Source organism: Gymnoscopelus braueri (genome assembly GCF_963280865.1).
Source record: "Gymnoscopelus braueri genome assembly, chromosome: 19".
Lineage (NCBI taxonomy): Eukaryota > Metazoa > Chordata > Actinopteri > Myctophiformes > Myctophidae > Gymnoscopelus > Gymnoscopelus braueri.
Window position 1 is genome coordinate 40,529,351 of NC_137621.1, and position 19,071 is coordinate 40,548,421.

The 19,071-nt window shown below is 44.4% G+C and overlaps 1 protein-coding gene across 1 annotated transcript in view; it reads left to right on the top strand.

Annotated features, from left to right (window-relative positions):
- The window catches only part of daam2 (dishevelled associated activator of morphogenesis 2), a 145,684-nt gene that overhangs the window by 65,956 nt on the left and 60,657 nt on the right, over nucleotides 1-19,071 (top strand). Inside the window, exon 3 of the mRNA XM_080413281.1 lies at nucleotides 10,511-10,600. Coding sequence (XP_080269407.1) covers nucleotides 10,511-10,600 — 90 coding nt within the window. The remainder of the gene's footprint in view (nucleotides 1-10,510; nucleotides 10,601-19,071) is intronic.

Here is a 19,071-nt window from a genome sequence, read left to right on the forward strand (position 1 = left end):
AGAAGTAAAGTTTTCAAATGTATGAAAATCTTTTGAAAATAGCAGATCTACAAGCTCACAATGTGTCGCGAGCTTGTCGATCGGCCATCTTCAAATGGCCAAAATGTATATACATGTAGGGCTGAAGTGGTTAATGTATGTTTTGTAATAATAATCAAAATCTACAAAGTAACTAGCAGTGTCGTACCCACTGTAGAGGCAACTAAGATCTAGCCTCCCCTAGAAAACCCAAATAACCCGAAAAGGTGTCATGCGTGCTTAATGTTCTCAAAGTCACGCATCCAACGAGCTTTGATGAGCAGATTGGACCTTCAGTTCCAGAGATAATGGCATCTTGTAAAACGGCCACTTTCGCCGGTTTTCGATTGCCGATTTTCGATTGAGTTGAAATGTCTTTTTTGGGGGTAATAGTGGGGGTGCAAAAAAAAATATTCTCGCCTGCCCTAAATGTAATTCCTTTGGACGCCACTGGTAACTAGTTACTAAAGCTTTCAAATAATTGTAGTGGAGTAAAAGTACAATATTTGCCTCTGAGATGTAGTGGAGTAGAAGTAAAAGTACAGAAAATTGGAAATACTCCAGTAAAGTAAAAAATACCTAAAAATTGTACTTAAAGGGGTAGTTCACCCCCAAAATAACTTTTTTTCTATTGATTACTGACCATCTGGAGCCTTGAATTCATAGATATTTTTTTGTTTTTGTCACATTCCTAAGCCAATAATTTGATTATAATAAATGTGTCCCCATTGATTCCGGTAGGAGACACAAATGCATTTGTGTCTCCTACCGGAATCAATGGGGCTAAATTTATTATAATCAAATAATAAAGGAAGGAATGCGACAAAAACAAAAAAATATCCATGAATTCAAGGCTCCATGGGGTGAGTAATCAATAGAAAAAAAGTTATTTGGGGGGTGAACTACCCCTTTAAGTACAGTACTTGAGTAAATGGACTTTACACCACTGTCTGTTGTTCCCTATGCATAAGAAACATAAGAAAAGTTAGATTAGAGCAATCCAGTTCCACTTAACAATAATTAGATCGCTTTTATCTCAAATAAAAGTAAATTAGTCCATTGACTGATGCCCGGCAACAGTAGATTACATGTTAGACAACGTTATCAATCTAACAAAAAAGGGGGAAAAGGAGGAGAGCGGTCTCTCTTTGACCCCTCAGCAGTTCTGGGGTTGAGATAAGTGTGCTTGTATCCCACTGTTGTTTCCTGACCTAGTTGACCGACATCTGGCATCACACTGATCACAACAGATTAGTCTGTTCTCTCACTCTTTCACAGTCAGATCCCCCCTTGTTCATTTAAACACTCAACCCCCCCCCCCCCCCCCCCCCAGCGTATTCTGAGGGGAACATTAGCAGAAAAGTAGGATCTTGTGAGCTTGTAGATCGGCTACTTTTGGCGTCTAAGAAGTGGTCACAGTACAGTTGTCACTCAAGTCCAGTTCTCTTAAGACTATACAGGGGTTTAAGTGGTTAGAGCTGCAATCCGTAAGAGTCTTACCACAAGCACAAGTCCAGTTCTCTTAAGACTACAGGGGTTTTAAGCGGTTAAAGCTGCAATCCGTAAGAGTCTTAGATCCCAGGTCTTCCCTTGGAAGTACTGTAGTAGTCCTCTCCGGCCACATGTAGATCTACATTTCACAATAGAAGTGTAGGAAGACCATGCTGTATTAACATACTGTACTTTACAATACAGATCAATGTTTTATTAACGCACCCTGCCGTCTTTATCGTCTCTGTCGGTGGAAATGTCCAAAACTGTTACTTTTCAGGATTCAAAGTAGCAGATCTACGAGCTCAAAACTTAAAGCTTGTAGATCTGCTACTTTTGATGCTTTTGTGTGACGCTGTAGTATGATCAAGTAGGGCTTAATTTACGAAAAAAACACAAGTTAAAATATGGAGATAAGAGGTTTCTGCCCGACATCAACGAGTCTCTCTCTCTCTCTCCAATTTACAGTTCTCTCTCTTTTTCTCTTTACAATTTACAATTCTCTCTCTTTCTCTCTCACACACAACAATTGAGTTGAACACTAATGAATCCGATGACGTTCAGAGCATCTCTCTGCACCACGTGACCCCCAGGCCCACTTCTTTAGCGTCACATAAATTACAATTCCCCAAGCATTGTTAATCTAAATTAGTCCCTTCCGCGTCTTGTTGCTTCGGCGAAATCACAGTTCCAAGAAAACCCGGGACTACTCCGAACATAAATCCTCCCCTTAATGTTCTCCCTCCAGTGTATTCAATAGACTTCAGAAACCGGACGCAAACCAAAATATGCGTTGCGCAACGAGGGAGAATTGCACGGCTATATCCGCCCTCCAAGCCTCCTGGGATGGAGTGTCCTCTCAGTTGTACGCAGTACAAATCCACAGTGTTAATTTATCCATCTGTGTAAAGCTCCAATCCGGGACTTACTTTAACCCGTTATGACCGGGAAAGCAACCACTTTTAACCATTATTTAAACTTTGGCTATTCAAAAATAGCAGATATACAAGCTCATAGCGTGGCACAGAGTTTGTAGATCTGCTATTTTTTTTTTTAAATCGTGAAAATGTGTGCAAATCTTTGAAAAAATAATAATTTTAAAGCGAAATGTTTTAACTCAAATCTTTGCTTCTGGGGATTCTACAAATGTCTTCTAAATCCTAACTAAAATAAAAACGTATGTTGCTATAATCAGTGGTTCTCAAACTTGGCAATCGGTGCCGCACTATGAACTTGTTGATCTGCTATTTTTGAACAGCCAAAGTATAAAAGAATGGTTAAAGTAGTTACACAGATGCGTTCCCGATTTTAATAGTTATGAATACAATGTTGTTTTAACCAACATGTGTGGTGTAGTATGTTAATACAATATAACTGGCACCTCTGCAGTGGTTATGGTGGAGGTCTCCAGACAGGACAGGACAGAAGTAAAACTTGAGGATTGCAGTTTTACATTTTTGCCAGTTGTAAGTTACTCCGGGGGGAGTGCCACAAATGGAACCAAATGGACCCCATAATAAGGGGTCCATTTGGTTCCATTTGTGGCACTCCCGGAGTTAAATTAGCGTAACACTCAGCATTTTCCAGAGTATGCCATGTGCATGGGATGCACCCTCCCTCTCTTTCCGCTCTTCTCTTTCCTCTGTCCATGTTCCCCTCCCTCCCTCTGCCACCCCCCCCCCCCCCTCCCCCACACCCGGCAGTGGCCCGTCCCAACCGGCATCCCATCAGATCCATCCCTCATCCTCTTCTCTTCCTCCGCCCGTCTCCCGGCCAACTCCGGCTGTCCCGAGCCAACCTTTTAAAAGCATGGGGGCCAGCTCCAGCTCCGGGCCGGTTTGAATGAGAGGGGGAGGGGGAGGGGGAGGGCAGTGACTCATCTAAAAGTGGACCATGACTCATCTTAAATAGCGCGAGTGGTTTTGGCGGCGGCGGTTTTGCGAAAGAGGGGAGGAGTTGAGCTTTCACCAAAAACCATAAGAGGTTGACCTCTGATCTCACACTTTGAGGTTATGCTAATTTAACCACTTAAACTCCACCATCGCGTCCCTATTTTAGGCATGTCGTCGTAGGCCGAATATAAAAAATATATATATTTTCGAAGATAGACAGATCTACAAGCTCAGAACACACACACACACACACACACACACACACACACACACACACACACACACACACACACACACACACACACACACACACACACACGTGCAGGCACACGCAGTCTGGTTTGGGTCACTAATGGTGGCTACAGTTTCCTGTGGGTCCTCTCGAGGCCACAGATGACTTCCTGCCATCTTGTCTGCCTTTTTTCCACTGCCTTCCTGTCGCCACCCTGTGCTCATGTACGTGTGTGTGTGTGTGTGTGCACGTACTAGTGCGTGTGTGTGCGTGCACGTACTGTATGCGTGCATGTGCGTGCACTTGGGCTGGGCTTGACTCTAGACTGATTGAGTCATATGAATATAGTCAACAGCCACTTTGGACTGACGGACACACACTCACACACACACACACACACACACACACACACACACACACACACACACACACACACACACACACACACACACACACACAGGTCAAAGAGATAGTCATTCTTAGATCATACACACACATTTCCCCCTTAGGTGCAGCCTCACACACACTCTCCATGACACATCCACACCCACTCACCCACCTCGCACCTACTCACTCTCCCCGATACGCAGTTTCCACTCTCCTGCTCAGCTCTTCTCGCTCGCCCCTCTCTCTCTCACTCTCCCTTTTCCGACGCGCGCGCGTCACGCGTGCACACACACACACACACACACACGCACAGATGCACAGACGCACACAGACAGACAGATAGACAGACTGATACACAAACACTTTCCCATCACAGTAAACTCCTCCGTGTTGATTCATCTATTTGTAACTCTAGGAGGGTACAAATGTAACCAAATGGCAGTGGTTGAAAAAGTACTCAAATGTTTTACTTAAGTAAAAGTATCAATACTGCAATGTACACATACTACACTATAAAAGTATTGGTACCAAAAGTACAAAGTATACTCATTATGCAGAATGACCCATTTCCCAAGTTTTTTAATGTATACAAATATTTTGAAAATAGCAGATCTAATGTGAGCTTGTAGATATGCTATTTTCAAATGGCCGAAATGTATATAGGGCTGAAGTGGTTAATATATGTTTTGTAATAATAATCCAAATCTACAAAGTAACTTTTAACAAAAGTTTTTAAATTATTGTAGTGGAGTAAAAGTATAATATTTGCCTCCAAGATGTAGCGGAGTAGAAGTAAAAGTACTGAAAATTGGAAATACTCCAGTAAAGTAAAAAATGCTTCATTTTACTGAAGTACAGTACTTGAGTAAATGTTTTAAGTTACTTTACACCACCGCATGTACCCTCCCAGAGTTAAATTAACACTGAAGATTTTACTGTGAACCTTCCCTCACCTCGTCTGTAGCTGACCCTCCCCCCCTCTATCCTGTGCCCCCCCACCCCCACCCCACCCCAGTCAGACCTTAGAGAACAAGACATGTAGCCTAAACAACAGTAGCAGGTATTTAGGTTAGCGCTGCTGATAGCAGGCAAACTCCCGTTTATCATACCAAACACACACGTGCGCGAGCATGTGCGCGTGGTACAGTACATATATTTTAAGGCAGGGGTCTTCAACGTTTTTTTTCAGGCCAAGGAGCCCTCAGCTGAGAGAGAGAGAGAGTCAGTAGTTTTATACTAATAGGATAATACAAATAGGTCAGCGCTTATGTACAATGTAGGTACAAGCTTGGCATATTATATATACATTACGCCATCAGCATTCCTCAGCAGCTGCCACAGTACCTTACAGTAAACAACTTCACAGTGCCTTTTATATACGCAAACCATATTTTCTGACGCCTGATAGAACGAGTCGCAGGTTCGATTCCCCGGGCAGAACCTTTGCTTGCGTGCCACTTCCCTGACTCTGTCTCGCTGCTTCTCGTCTCTCTACACCAGGGGTCTTCAACGTTTTTCAGGCCACGGACCCCTTGGCTGAGAGAGAGACGAAGCAGGGACCCCCCCACTGCATTGTTTTGCAGATTAAACGTTTTTATAGAATTCACAGATAGCTTCATTGACTATAATCAGTGTTGTGTAAATTCATGTTTTTTGTTCTGTTCAGACATTTAACCACTTAAACCTTCAATACTTAGTTACTAGTACTTGATTTGACCAAACCTCTTTGCCGAAAATAGCCGATCTACAAGTTGTGAGCTTGTAGATCTGCTATTTCTAGCTAATGTTCCTCTCAGTAAAGAAATTCTAGGGTTCAAGTGGTTAATGTAAAACATTTAAAAAATCACACAAAGATTTGGCGGACCCCCTATAGTAGCTCTGAGGACCCCCTAGGGGTCTCCGGTCTCCGGACCCCCTGTTGAAGACCCCTGCTCCACACTGTCGGATTATCAATAAAGGCAAGAAAAGCCTGGAAAAATGCTTCCAACCCCTGACACCCTTTTCAGATTCTCGAAACATTATTTGACCGGCGGCTTTAGTGTAATATGAAAGGAGAGGGGCCAGGTACTGTGTGTTTTGTTTTTGTTTCCTCCATCTGGAAACAGCAGGTGTAACAATATTAGCTTTGGTTTTATATTAATTCCCTACTGGAGCATTGCTGGCCAACGTGGAGAGGACGGAGGAGAACGTGGATTGGTTCCACTCTGGGTGATTGTTAGGGAGAAGGGAGTGTGTTGTGGTATGTGCGTGTGTGTGGGTGTGTGCGTGTGTGTGTGTGTGTGTGGAGCAAGGTTTGGAGGGGAGGGCAGACTATTGCATAACGTTGCTGTCGGGCAGAAACCTCTTATCTCCATATTATAACTTGTTGTGTTTTTTTCCCGTAAATTAACGCCCTGCTACAGCGTCACACAAAAGCATCAACAATTGCAGATCCAGCCCGGACGGCTGGCGTAGCGATCCAGGCACCTATAGGCTCGGTGTAGCCTGACAGCGGGTTCGAGTCCCCGATCCCGACGGCCTTTGCTGCATGTCACTCCCCCCCATCTCTCTCTCCATTAACTGTCAGCCAAAGAAATAAAAAAAAGTAGCAGATCGGCAAGCTGTAAACTGAGCTTGTAGATCTGCTACTTTTGCTATTGTTGAATTAGAATCCTGAAAAGCCACAGTTTTGGACATATGAGGTTTCCACCCGAACCGATGGCTGAAAGGTTCTCCGGTTGGCCTGACCTGAAACGTTCCTCCTCTCCGTCCGGGGTTTCCACACTCTCTCCCTCCTTCCACCCCCGGCTCTCCTGTGCCTTTCTCTGTCTCTTTTTTTTTCCTCCAGAACCAAACATTGTAAAAGTGTGCTTGTATAACCCTTTCAGACCGAGAACGCATCTGTGTGTCATTTTAAGATTCCTTTGGGCTATTCAAAAATGGCAAATCTACAAGCTCATAGTGTGGCACCGCGCTATGAGCTTGTAGATCTGCTATTTTTTTTTAACTCGTGAAAATGTGTGCAAATCTTTGAATATCTTTTTTTCTGTAGCGCACATTTTTAACTCTGTTACAACATCTGGGGGGCAAAATATTTTGAGATGGGGGGTCCGCGACCAAAATCCATATAATTTTTGGGCTCCTTGACATGAAAAAGTTTTGAGAAACACTGATTATAGCAAAAAATAATAATAATTTAACTAGGATTTAGAAGACATTATTATCTGTGGGCATTTTCTATTCCGGACATGGGGTGATCTGTAAATCCTAAACGAAAAAACACTATACATAAGCTGCAGGAATTTGCTTGAAATCAAGCTGCTAGGGGCTAAGAAGGTCGATTTCACAACTAGTGTAATTCGTGTGTGTGTGTGGGGTGTGTGGGGGGTGGGTGAAAGAAAAGAAAAAGCAAAATGATTTATTTAATTTTTTTAACACCCCGCGTTAAGATCTCCCTGATGTCTTTCATCCTTTCAGATGTTTTTCCTTTTCTTTTCAAGTGGACAATAATGCTTCATCTGCCGGCTATCCCACTCAAAAGGGCCGGGTGACAGATGATGTCATCCGTATTATAGTTGCCGGCTACTTGGAATGCAAGCCCACCCCACGGGTTGAATGGTTGAAAACAAACTCTATGATGAACCCCCTCCCCCCCCCCCCCCCGCCACTCGGAACCTGTGGCACTGGTAGCCATCTTGGCCCCGGGGGCTAGGGGGCCCCTAGGGACAGGGGGCCCGACACGGCAGCGGTTGACGTCATGGTAGCAGAGCCATTATGATCAGATTAGTGTGGGCTTGAGCACAAAGCCCTGGCGCTATAGCATCATATCCTCTCCCTCTCTTCTTCTCTCTCTTTTTTTTTTACATCCATCTCAAACCCCCTGACCCCCCCCCCCTTTTTTTCACCTTACTCCATGTCCCCCTCATCTCCCTCTCTCTTGCATTATTGTCTCCACCAGGCCAAAGGCGTGGCTGAGACTTATGTTTTTGCCCCTGTCCGTCCGCCCGTCTGTGAGCAGCTAAGCTCCAGCACCGTTGGACCTATATCGGCATGCATATTCCTTGGAGGCCAAGTAAAAACCCCTGCCCCAAATTTCTCACATAGGCCTATTATAGCGCCACCAAGAGGCCGATTTTTGCTAAACAATTTCTTTTAATATTACTCCTACAGATTTTGCCTCAAATCCCAAATCGGTACACGTTATCTCTGGGGTCATGTGATCAAGGTGTATGAGTCAGATTTTTCAGATCCCATTCCAATTGGCTAAGACTGCCTTCCAAAGTGTGCGGGCCCTGGGTAGGTAACCCCGCCTGGCGGAGACCTGTGCTCCGAGGAGCACACTTTTCTACTTCCAGCCTGAATTAAACGTAGGCCTTGTTCAGAGTGGCTGGCAATGCAGTTCAAACATGATTTACAAAAACTCATTTCCATATGGTTTTCTTCTGTTCAGACTTTATAAATCCAATCTGATTCGGGATAGGCCAAACATCTGATTTGGGTTGCCAGTGTGAACATGGCTGTAGTTGCGCACCAGTGTCGCACACCAATTTTGCACGGAATTAAGTATAAATCAAGCGTCCCTTTTTCAAACACTGTTTATCCCCCCTCTCGTACCTCATCCCTTTCTTCCATGTCTCTTGTTCTCTTTCAACCTCTACCCCCGTGTTCCCCCCCATCTTACTTTTCTCGTCCTGCCTAGGAGATCTTTTCCAAGACCACTTTTTTCCTCCTTGGCACACACAGAGACTCATTTCCTGGGCTCATATGCATTTCAAAAGCTCCGGGAGGCACCTTGTACCGAAGCTGTAGGACTGAACACAGCGGTGGCTTGAATACTAAGAGCGCCTCTGCCTCGGTCGGCTGTCCTCCTCTGAGACCAACGAGAGAGTCGGACAGATCAGTGGTTCTCAAACTTTTTAATGTCAAAGACCCCCAAATTATGTATTATGTAAATGTATTTAGCCACGGACCCCCATCTGAAAAGATTTTGTGCCGGGGAGGGACCCCCCATAAAAGATTTGTGTTGGCCTGGACCGCTGGCGTAGCGGTCCAAGCACCGAGGCTCAGTGTAGCCTGACAGCGTGTCGTGGGTTCGAGTCCCGATCCCGACGGCCTTTGCTGCATGTCCCTCCACATCTCTCTCTCCCCATTTCCTGTCAGCCTACTGTCCTGTCAATAAAGGCATAAAAGCCCCCAAAAAATAACTAAAAAACAGGAGATCTACACGTTTTTGAGCTTTAGATTGGCTATTTTCAAATAGCCGATACGGTTAAAGTGGTTAAAGGTAGGGTAAGTGATATTTTTTGGTTAAAACAAAAAGTATTTTGTTAAAAGGTTAAAATACTATATTCTGATAGTAATCATTGCTATAAAGTGTTTTTTCAGTAACAGATGTCTCCCTGTCTCTCCAGCTCTTTAATAAACAGAAAATACGTTTTTCGGTAGGTGTCAAAATCTCAGCCAATCAGGAGAAAGTACCCATTTTTAAGCTTAATTTGTATAGTGTTCCAGTTCCAATTTTGCATGCTCATTTCTTAGTGTCATCACTTCCAATTTCACTTGTTTAATCTGTATCCTGATTGAGTTCTCTGTCCTGGTTGGATAAAATTGGAAATGAAACTGAAACTGAAACGAAAATGCATTTTCTGTTTAATAAAGAGGTGGAGAGACAAGGAGACTCCTAATACTGAACAAACACTCTATTGCAATGAGTACTATCAGAATGTAGAGCTATTTAACAATTATTTTAACCAACGCAAATCACTTACCCTACCTTTAAGCTGAGTTTGATGCCACATTAACTAATTGTGCTGGGGTCCCCCTGGAACCCCCTCAAGGACCCCTGGGGGCCCCTGGCCGCTTTGAGAACTATTGGGACAGATGACCGCACAGTACGTCTCACTGAAGGCCGTACTCGCTCTGGAATCTGCAGTCTAGGGCTGGACTATTAACCTGAAACATATCGAAACCGATATTTAGAACCATTAACCGACTTAATCTTGCTCATGTAGATTAATCGTATAATTGAGAAGCAGGTTTTTTTCCTGATCATTAAAAAAAACCATATTATATCAATGACTCGACAGGAAACTTTTTAAATAAAAACTGTGTGCGCCTTCATTGTCATTCGCCTAACGCACAATGTCTCACTAAATCGAATCATGCAAAATGCAGAAAAATAGACGGAAAACAAAAGGCTCACATGACAGAAACCCCAGAAACTGCAGATGTCAGAGATCCATATGGGAGCCAGGATCCACACTAGATCCCGTCCTCCTGTCACGCAGAGTTCAATCACAATTGAGGATTTTGCAGTGTGCCTAGGATCGACCCATATCTTATTTTTATAGCACCGTTCCCATTAGTTTTCATCTTGCATTACATAAAACAAATCGCTGAGCTCAACACTTGTAAAAGACGCCTCTTTTGGAATGCCTGCTGTACCGTGATTTATTTCAGACGAGCGAATGCAATAGATTAATTTTTTGTCTCTCTCTTTTGTTGTTTGCAGGACGAGCTCGACCTGACCGACAAGAATAGAGAGGCAATGTTCGCTCTGCCCATCGAGAAGAAATGGCAGATCTACTGCAGCAAGAAAAAGGTGAGTCAGGCTCTGGTTCGCAAACCTTTTCATAAGGACACCCAAATGTTTTATAAATAATAATTCAAAAGGAACGGTTTTGCACATGCAAGGTTTCCACCCGACAATGGATCAACTGATTTGGATGCTATTTTGCTGGGGACCCCTCCTGGAACTGCCCGCAAGGACCCCACTTTGAGAAACCCTCTTGCGCTAGGCTTGCCTGTGCGCTCCACTTCCTGGCTGACCCTCCGTTGAGCGGATGCTCGAACCCACAGTTTAGAGTTGAACCGTCAGCCGTAAATGTTATTGAAGGGCAGCTGCCAGCCAGAAAACCAATTTCGACATCATGCTCCGTGTCGAGAGTTACTGTATTCCTCTTCCCAGTTGCCTACCTTCCTGCTGTGGTGTAAACATAACACGCACCGCGTAGCGAATTATGTATGAAGGCCCCCCCCCTTGCATATCGTTCCTGTTCCTGTCGGGGCAGGAACCTCTTATCTCCATATTAACCTTTTAGTGTTTTTCAGCAAATGAACGCCCTACGTGATCACACTACAGCGTCACACAAAAGCGTCACAAGTAGCTGATCCACAAGCTGGCTTCGCACCGCGTTTTGAGCTTGTCGATATGCTACTTTTGCTATTTTTGATTCTGAATCCTGGAAAGTAACGTTTTTGGACATATGAGGTTTCCACCCGACAGAGACGATATCCGCGCGCGCGCGCACACACACACACACACACACACACAGACACAGACACACACACACACACATCCAAACCTTCTGCCAGTGCCAGCCTGCTATTCCTCCAATAACCTCAAGCTCTGAATCTCTCTCCCTCCGTTGGACAAGCGAATTCCACGTGCTGCTTGAGAATTGTCAACATACCGCCGGAGCGCTAGAACATTCTGGTTAAGCCCTCTGTTTCACCCTGCTCTCCCCCCCCAGCCCCCGCCCCCCCCCCCAATCCCTCAATACCGACTCTCCACAACAACCCCTGGTCTCAGTCTGTGGTCAAATATCCACCAGGAAATGACATTCTGCTTTTGGGGGGGGGGGGGAGAATTCCGTCGCCCTCCTTTCCTCTTCAATAGCAAATTGAATAAATACTCATAAACCCTCCCCTGTGTCTCTTTGCTAATTTGTTTTTTGGCTGAAGCTTTTTGTGTTGGAATTGAGATCCAGGATCCGTCCCTCCTTTTTTCCAAAGCATGCGGCCCAGACTGAGCTGACGTGATAGACTCTGACAACCTTTTAAGAAGGAGTAAACACACACTTGTGTGTGTGTGTTTGTGTGCGCACACAAGTGTGTATGTGCGTGCATGACAAAAGGAGCATGGGTGATTCTGCTGCTTTCAGAGGGATGTCAAGGCGAGGATGGAAGCTGGACCGTTAACGACAGTTCAGAACGAAATGGAATTCTGTAGAAAACAATAAAAAGAAAGGGGAAGTATACTCTTACATCTGATACATTATGATAACCAGAGGTCTTGCCTTTTGAACACATCGCATCGTTTCAAAAGGATATGAAACTATTGGCAGGTTGTGCATTTGCACATGTGAGTCCACATGAAAAGGCACAAGTTCAACATCGCTTCTCTATCAGTGATTGAATATCTCATTGAAGTGAGGACTCTCTGTATGACTGTACCATAACGGTAGGTAGTGGAAACAATATTTTGGCGGACTTATTGGATGAGGGAGAGTCCAGAGTGCTAGACTAAGCCCGGTTCAGAGGTAGGATATATTAGCTTGTAGTCCCCCCCCCACCACCCGTCTCTCCAAGTCAGAAATAATTTCCTCGGCGAGTCCTAAGGTACAAAAACAGCCCTGCGTTCCCAGCCAGGAAACGGAGAGCAATACCGGGGTAACCAAGGCACAGCGGAAAAGCCGGAGGAGAAAGCAAACAAACCCCTCATTCATGGACCGAGGCGGCGTAATGGAGAGAATGGCAAAAAAACAAAACAACTGGCACTCAACGTCCGGTAATAACGTGTGTGACTGTGAACATGCAGGCAGCGCACGCACACCTTCACTTGTGCTCACCCTCGAACGTGAGCCAGCCGACATACAGCTGACGCGAAGAAATGTGCACCCACGATTCCATGTGCACTCGCACTCAACCACACACACACACACCCATACGTACGCACACACCACAACAGTAGAGGCCTGTATTGCTGAGAATTACAGCATGACAGTGAGTGGAATGGGAAGTGACTCCAGAGTGCGGCACAGTTTCCCTCCATTCCCGTTTAGTGACAAAACACTGGTCTCCTTGTTCCTCCCAGACAAGCAGCAGCCTCATTTGTTGTGGTTGCGGTTAGATAACATTTGGAGAGCCACCGACTTGCACGGTGTGTGGAGGGGCCTCGCTAACTTTGTTTACCTGTTCTAAACAGACTGGCTAATACACATAGTAGTCACTAAAGGTTATGCCAGGTTACATTTAGTGGTGCTAATGTGACGGGTCCAAGTTTTGTGATCCGAGGGGAGAGGTCGCCTGGGAAACAGAAAGTCCCAGGTTTGCGTCCCGGACCCCGGTCTACGTGTTGAAGTGTCCCTGAGCAAAACACTTCACCCCTAACTTTTGCCAGAGGCGTTGCCCACGTAGCAAAGGCCGTCGGGATCGGGACTCGAACCCGCGACGCGCTGCCAGGTTACACTGAGCCTCGATGCCTGGACCGCTATGCCAACGGTCCAGGCCGCTATGCTCGTTCTTGATTCTGTGCAGACCGTTAACTTATCCACAGCAAACATGGACATTGGACATACATATTGTTATTGTACATACAGAACATGTAAGTTAAATTAACCACTTAAACCCTATATACAGTACTTGGTTGACTGGGGTCCCCCAGGCGTGTATACTTGAACCTCTCTTTTTTACACTAAATTTCTTCTGTGAAAATAGCAGATCTAAAAGCTCACAACGTGCCGCTTTGCGATGCATCGTAAGCTTGCAGAGCTGCTATTTTCACCTAATGTTTGCCTGTATTTTTGGCCAAATGTTCACCTATTAAGGTTAATGTGGTTAAGCACTCAAGAATTAATCCAATTGCATGTGACCGACCGACTGTGGCACAGGATTTATGGACATAAAGAATGAATGGAAAATGATGTCTGTCCACTTTGTGACCTTCTGGACAACTTTATGTGGTTTGCTGGAAATCCAATCTGTTTCCGTCAATTTATTAGACGGTGGCAGTCTGATGGTTTCTTGATGGTTGGTCAGAGCTGATGTGCTGTAATAGAGTCCTCTAAATACGGCCAACCCTGTCTGTGTATACCATGACCAACTAGAACATCCTGTTGAGGCCTTTTTGCATACAGCAAGACAGGCCATATCAGGATCTCTGAGCCTCCCAGTCAGCTTGTGTGTGTGTGTGTGTGTGTGTGTGTGTGTGTGTGTGTGTGTGTGTGTGTGTGTGTGTGTGTGTGTGTGTGTGTGTGTGTGTGTGTGTGTGTGTGTGTGTGTGTGTGTGTGTGTGTGTGTGTGTGTGTGATTTTCTGATTCCATAGCCCCCAACCTCTTTCCCAACCCCCTAGCGGAGCTGATGTGCAGGCCAATCATTTTAACCACTTTACATCTGCTACTTTAGAAAAAGTTTGAAAAATGACATTAATTATAATAATTTTAATTGGTCAAGGGGTCCCTGCCACAAAAAGATTTCAGATGGGGGTCCACGGACAAATACATAAAAAACTAGAAAATGTGCTCCTCGGAGCACAAGTCTCCGCCAGCAGACCCGTGCTATTTTAATCAAATGAAATCACTTATATATATTTATATTACATATTGTGATGTCACGTGAAACTGACCAATGTTAGGTGTTCTCAGAGGGACACACACACGCACGGACGGGTGATTTGTACTGGAAGGTACTGTTCCAATCAAGACTGATTGATCCTGTCTTACCTCACTTCAAAGAACATAAATGGCTTTTTGAAGTGACACACCTATTTATAGGATTTTAGCCAATCAAAGGCATTGGTGTCAACATATTGACACGTGTCACGTGGAGCTTGACCAATGTTAGCTTGGCTAGGAGGGAGGTGAACACACAGCGGGACGAAGCGAAAACATACTCTCCGCCTCCGGCGGAGACAAAAAGGTTTGAGAACCACTGATATAGTGTGTGTGTGTGTACTCTAATGTGTTTCTGTCCTTGACTGTTTGTGTGTGTGTGTGTCTGTCTGTACACGTGTGTGTGCCTACTCCCAGGTAGTGTACCAGATGTTGCTTCTGATGGTTCCTAATGAGCCATCAACACTACAGTGTCTCCTGACTCCCATTATCAGGGCAACACACTGACACACTCTGTTTGCCAACCGAAGGTCACACAATATGTCTCCTCATCAGTGTAAAAGTGCCCGCTTTTAGTTTATCCATGACCCTCCGTCCTTCATTTCCCTAAAAAGAGGATATTCTGTCAAAAATAATATGTGCCTCACTTTCCAAATTATCCCTGCAGCACATGGTGTCCTGTTAGTCATTTAAAATGCTGTGTCTAAAACCTCATTCAGCATGAGCCGCATGAGGGGACCATATGGCCACGCGTTTGCCCCTAACTTGGAAGCGGAAGTTTTCCTGCATTTTCTTTTTGTCTTTGTTAAGCTTTGTATGGTTTGGTTAATCTTCATCGCTTTAAACAACGTGCCCTCCCGGATAGTCTTAAGCCTGTGTGTGTGTGTGTGCGTGTTTGAAAATCCATGTAACGTTAGCTACCTGTGAGAAGGCAAGCCAGCAAGCGTTGTTACATAATGGCCCCAGAATTCAATATCCTGTCCATTTCCTGCCTCTCTGGGTGAGACTTCATATCTCGGCTTCCATAAATAAATATTCCCCGCGGAGGGAACGGCTCTGTGGAATGTTGGACAATACTCCCGGTCCTGCAGACACAGAGGGCCACATTGTGGCGACAAACCGGAGCGAAGAACATAAGAGAGAAATGTTGACTTTCGTGGACAAGAAATGGGTTTGATGTTTCAGTCACGGCTCAGTTCATTTAGTACAGCGACAAGCTATTTGTTTCACTGGCCCCAACGAATTAACCAACAGCCATATTTCTTGTAACCAATAACATTCACATAAAAGATGACCAGCAACTGCTATCTGCAGATAACGTACAGTATGGAATGCGGCAAATAAGAAATCCCTATAGGCTACATATAGCCTAGGGCTCAAAACGCTGCTTCGCGCAATGTTTCGAGCTTGCAGATCTGCTACTGTTGATGCTTTTGTGTGACTCTGTAGTATGATCAAGTAGGGCGTTAATTTACGGGGGAAAAAACACACGCTTCTCTCTGCCCGACGGCAACAATATGCGTTGTTCCTGCTCAATAAGGGTGACTCTGATTAGATCCAAGTCAATTTACATTTCCTTCAGTAGTTTAAGAAACAGTCTTATTTGTGCAGTATTCCCTTTAGTAGTTGTTGTATTGTTGTTGTATTGTATTGGTTACCTTTGTATAGTCTTTTTTTTGTTTGAGAGAGAGAGAGAGAGAGAGCTCCTGTCTTCCAGTGAATCATCAGAGTTCAGCCAGGGTCCCCCAGAGCCTCTCTGAACACATGGGAACATAGAGCAGAGAGGAGTGCCCAGGGAACGCTCTCAATAGCCAGAAACCAGAGACCATGGAGTGAACACGTTAGCCCGTCACCGAGAGCCAAGGCGTGGACTTTATATCCCGCTTCAGACCCCAGAACGGTCTGGAACGCAGTCAAACGAGTGATTGGGGCCGAGTCGGGCTGCCAAGAAAGCTCGACGATCGGAAAACATGAAAGTGAGAATGTGGCCTCTCCTCAGATCTACGTTCCGCGTCTAATTTTGCAGAGCACAATGTTATTTAAGTGCCCGTGTGCGTGTGTGTATAGTAAGTAGTGTTAATTCAAGTCAGAGTGCTTTTAATACTTTCAGAGTTTATACTTTTCTATATGAAAAAAGAAACCCATTGAAATTAGTAAGTATGTGAACTGGAAAGAGACTTCATTCTACTTCCCTGATTTCTGTTATTGCTACAATCTTTAATGACTACAAGATTATGTGCATAGGGACTATGGTATACCATACAAAGAACATGGTTCATCAGTGAAACCTGTTTGGAACTTGGAAAACCTTTTATGTCTCCCTAGCCAAACGACATCAGCACGCCGAAAGAAAGAATGTAACTTCATCTAGTCTTTAGACAGGTGTCTCTGCAAAAACCCAACACGACTGCCAAGTGTACAGTGAAATGAACTTGACCTCTCGTTTTTTTTAATATTCAGGTATGTGGGACTTTGGGGAAAACAATATATCGTTGCTGTCGGGCAGAAACCTCTTATCTCCATATTTGGTACACCTTTTTTGGTGTAAATGAATGCCCTGCTTCGTCATACTACAGTACAGTGTCACACAAAAAGTAGCTAAAATAGAAGTTGTGAGCTGGAACATCATCAATTTTTTGTTATTTTTTCCAATTTGAATATTGAAAAGTTACAGTTTTGGACTTATGAGGTTTCCCCCCCGACAGCCCCGGTATCACACCACAGGTGCTTGTAACAAGAGAAAACTCTACTCACGCATATCGTACCTGATACACGGTTGGGGAGTCATGTCCTCCCACTGCAGCGGCCCAGGTTGTAAATCATATTTATTGTCGCCAGACGAGGGGAATGTACAGTGCTGTGTGGAACGAGTGTGTAATTGCTATGGTAGAACGACGGGGGTTGTGACATTCACATACCTGACCTTAACCCAGGTGCCTTCAACGTTTTTCAGACCAAGGACCCCCTCGCTGAGAGAGAGATGAAACAGGGACCCCCACTATATATTGTATAAAATCGTGTTTTTAAACTTTTTCATAGATTTAATATAATAGCTTCATAGACTTGTTTGACAGCACTATCATTGTGTAGCGTTGTGTTGGATTCATGTTAATGTGTATTTTCAGACGGTTAAACACTTAAACCCCCTAGGAACAAAAGTTTTTTTTATATGACTATGGCCTACCGATGATGTCATTGGTTAGGCATGTTCCTGAACTGTCCACAGCCCATGTCTGAGATGCAGAGTGAGTAGACAGAAATGGCGCCATCTTATAATGAGCGAGGACCAATTATTTGAAGATCTGTTGAAAATAGGTCCTTCAATGTAGCATCAACACTATTTTGCACTTAGGCTATTTGAAAATATTTATTATATGTCAAAAAGAGTATGAAGAGTTAAGAATTTGGGGGTCCTTGACATGACTGTGGGGACTGGCATTGCTACAGTAGAATTTTGGCCTCTGATACGGGAGGCTTTGAATCTTTGAATGTGAATCCTGAAAAGTAGCAGTTTCGGACATTCCTATATTGTCTCTGTCGGGGTTCCACCCGACAGAGACAATATAGGAATTGCATTCACACAATAAGTATGGAACTATGAACAAAAACTTTTTCACACACGCACATAAAAACACACTGTAATTACCCGTCCAAAATCTAATGTCTAATCTTCTCTAGTCTGTCTGTCTGTCATCGCTAGACTGTGATACCAGTTATCAACAATACACGCCTCCTAGCAGTAATTTAACATCCTGGTGTGGCAAGGCTACTGTATTTTAAGGTTAAATATCCAAGTGCTGTTAGGCCCGGACGGCTGGCGTAGCCGTCTCGGCGCCTAGGCTGCTAATGCCGCCTGACAGCGTGTCGCGGGTTCGACTCCCGATCCCGACGACCTTTGCTGCTTGTCACTCCCAATTTCCTGTCAGTCTACTATCTCTATCAATAAAGGCAGAAAAAAAGCCCCAAACATATCTTCAAAAATAAATAAATATCCAAGCGCTGTCCAACTTGGCCAACATTGCATGGACCCCCAAAACAAACTCCTGCAGTATCTAGTAATGGACCTCTCATTTTGTCCCAAACAAGATGAAAATTACAGCACTTTTCTCGGGCTCGTGAAAGCTGCCACGGTAAATGTTGCGTCGGACGCGACGTGTTGTATATGGGCGTATCAGTGGTTATAATGTGGCTGAAGGACTAGGAGAAGCAGTTTAAGTTGTTAATCTCCCCGTCAGGATCTATCTGGCAACGTGTCAGCAAAATAGCGTGTCAGTGAAATGCTAGTACTGGCAGCCAACCAGGCAGCACATGCTGCGTACTGTGCGTTCCATTGCTTTTTTTTTTGTTTACTTCGGCCTCGTACCTGGAGCTTAAAGGTTGAGCTGTGGGACAGACACAGTACTAGTCAATTCACACGCTGAATAAAATTCCACATAAAACTCAACCCAAAACATGGTGGTTTCTTCCAGCTTCAGTGTATGCGTCATTCACAAGACAAACAATGAGAATTTTGGTGTCTGTTATTTGTCCAACACACTGTACTGTAGGTCATTAGAGATAATTGTATGTCTATGAACAAAATGGTCCAGGTTAATCCTAGAGAGTTGTTGTTTTGGGGGGAACCAGTTACTGTAGGCCCACAGTGGCACTTATATGTGGCACTTATCTAACATACCTTCA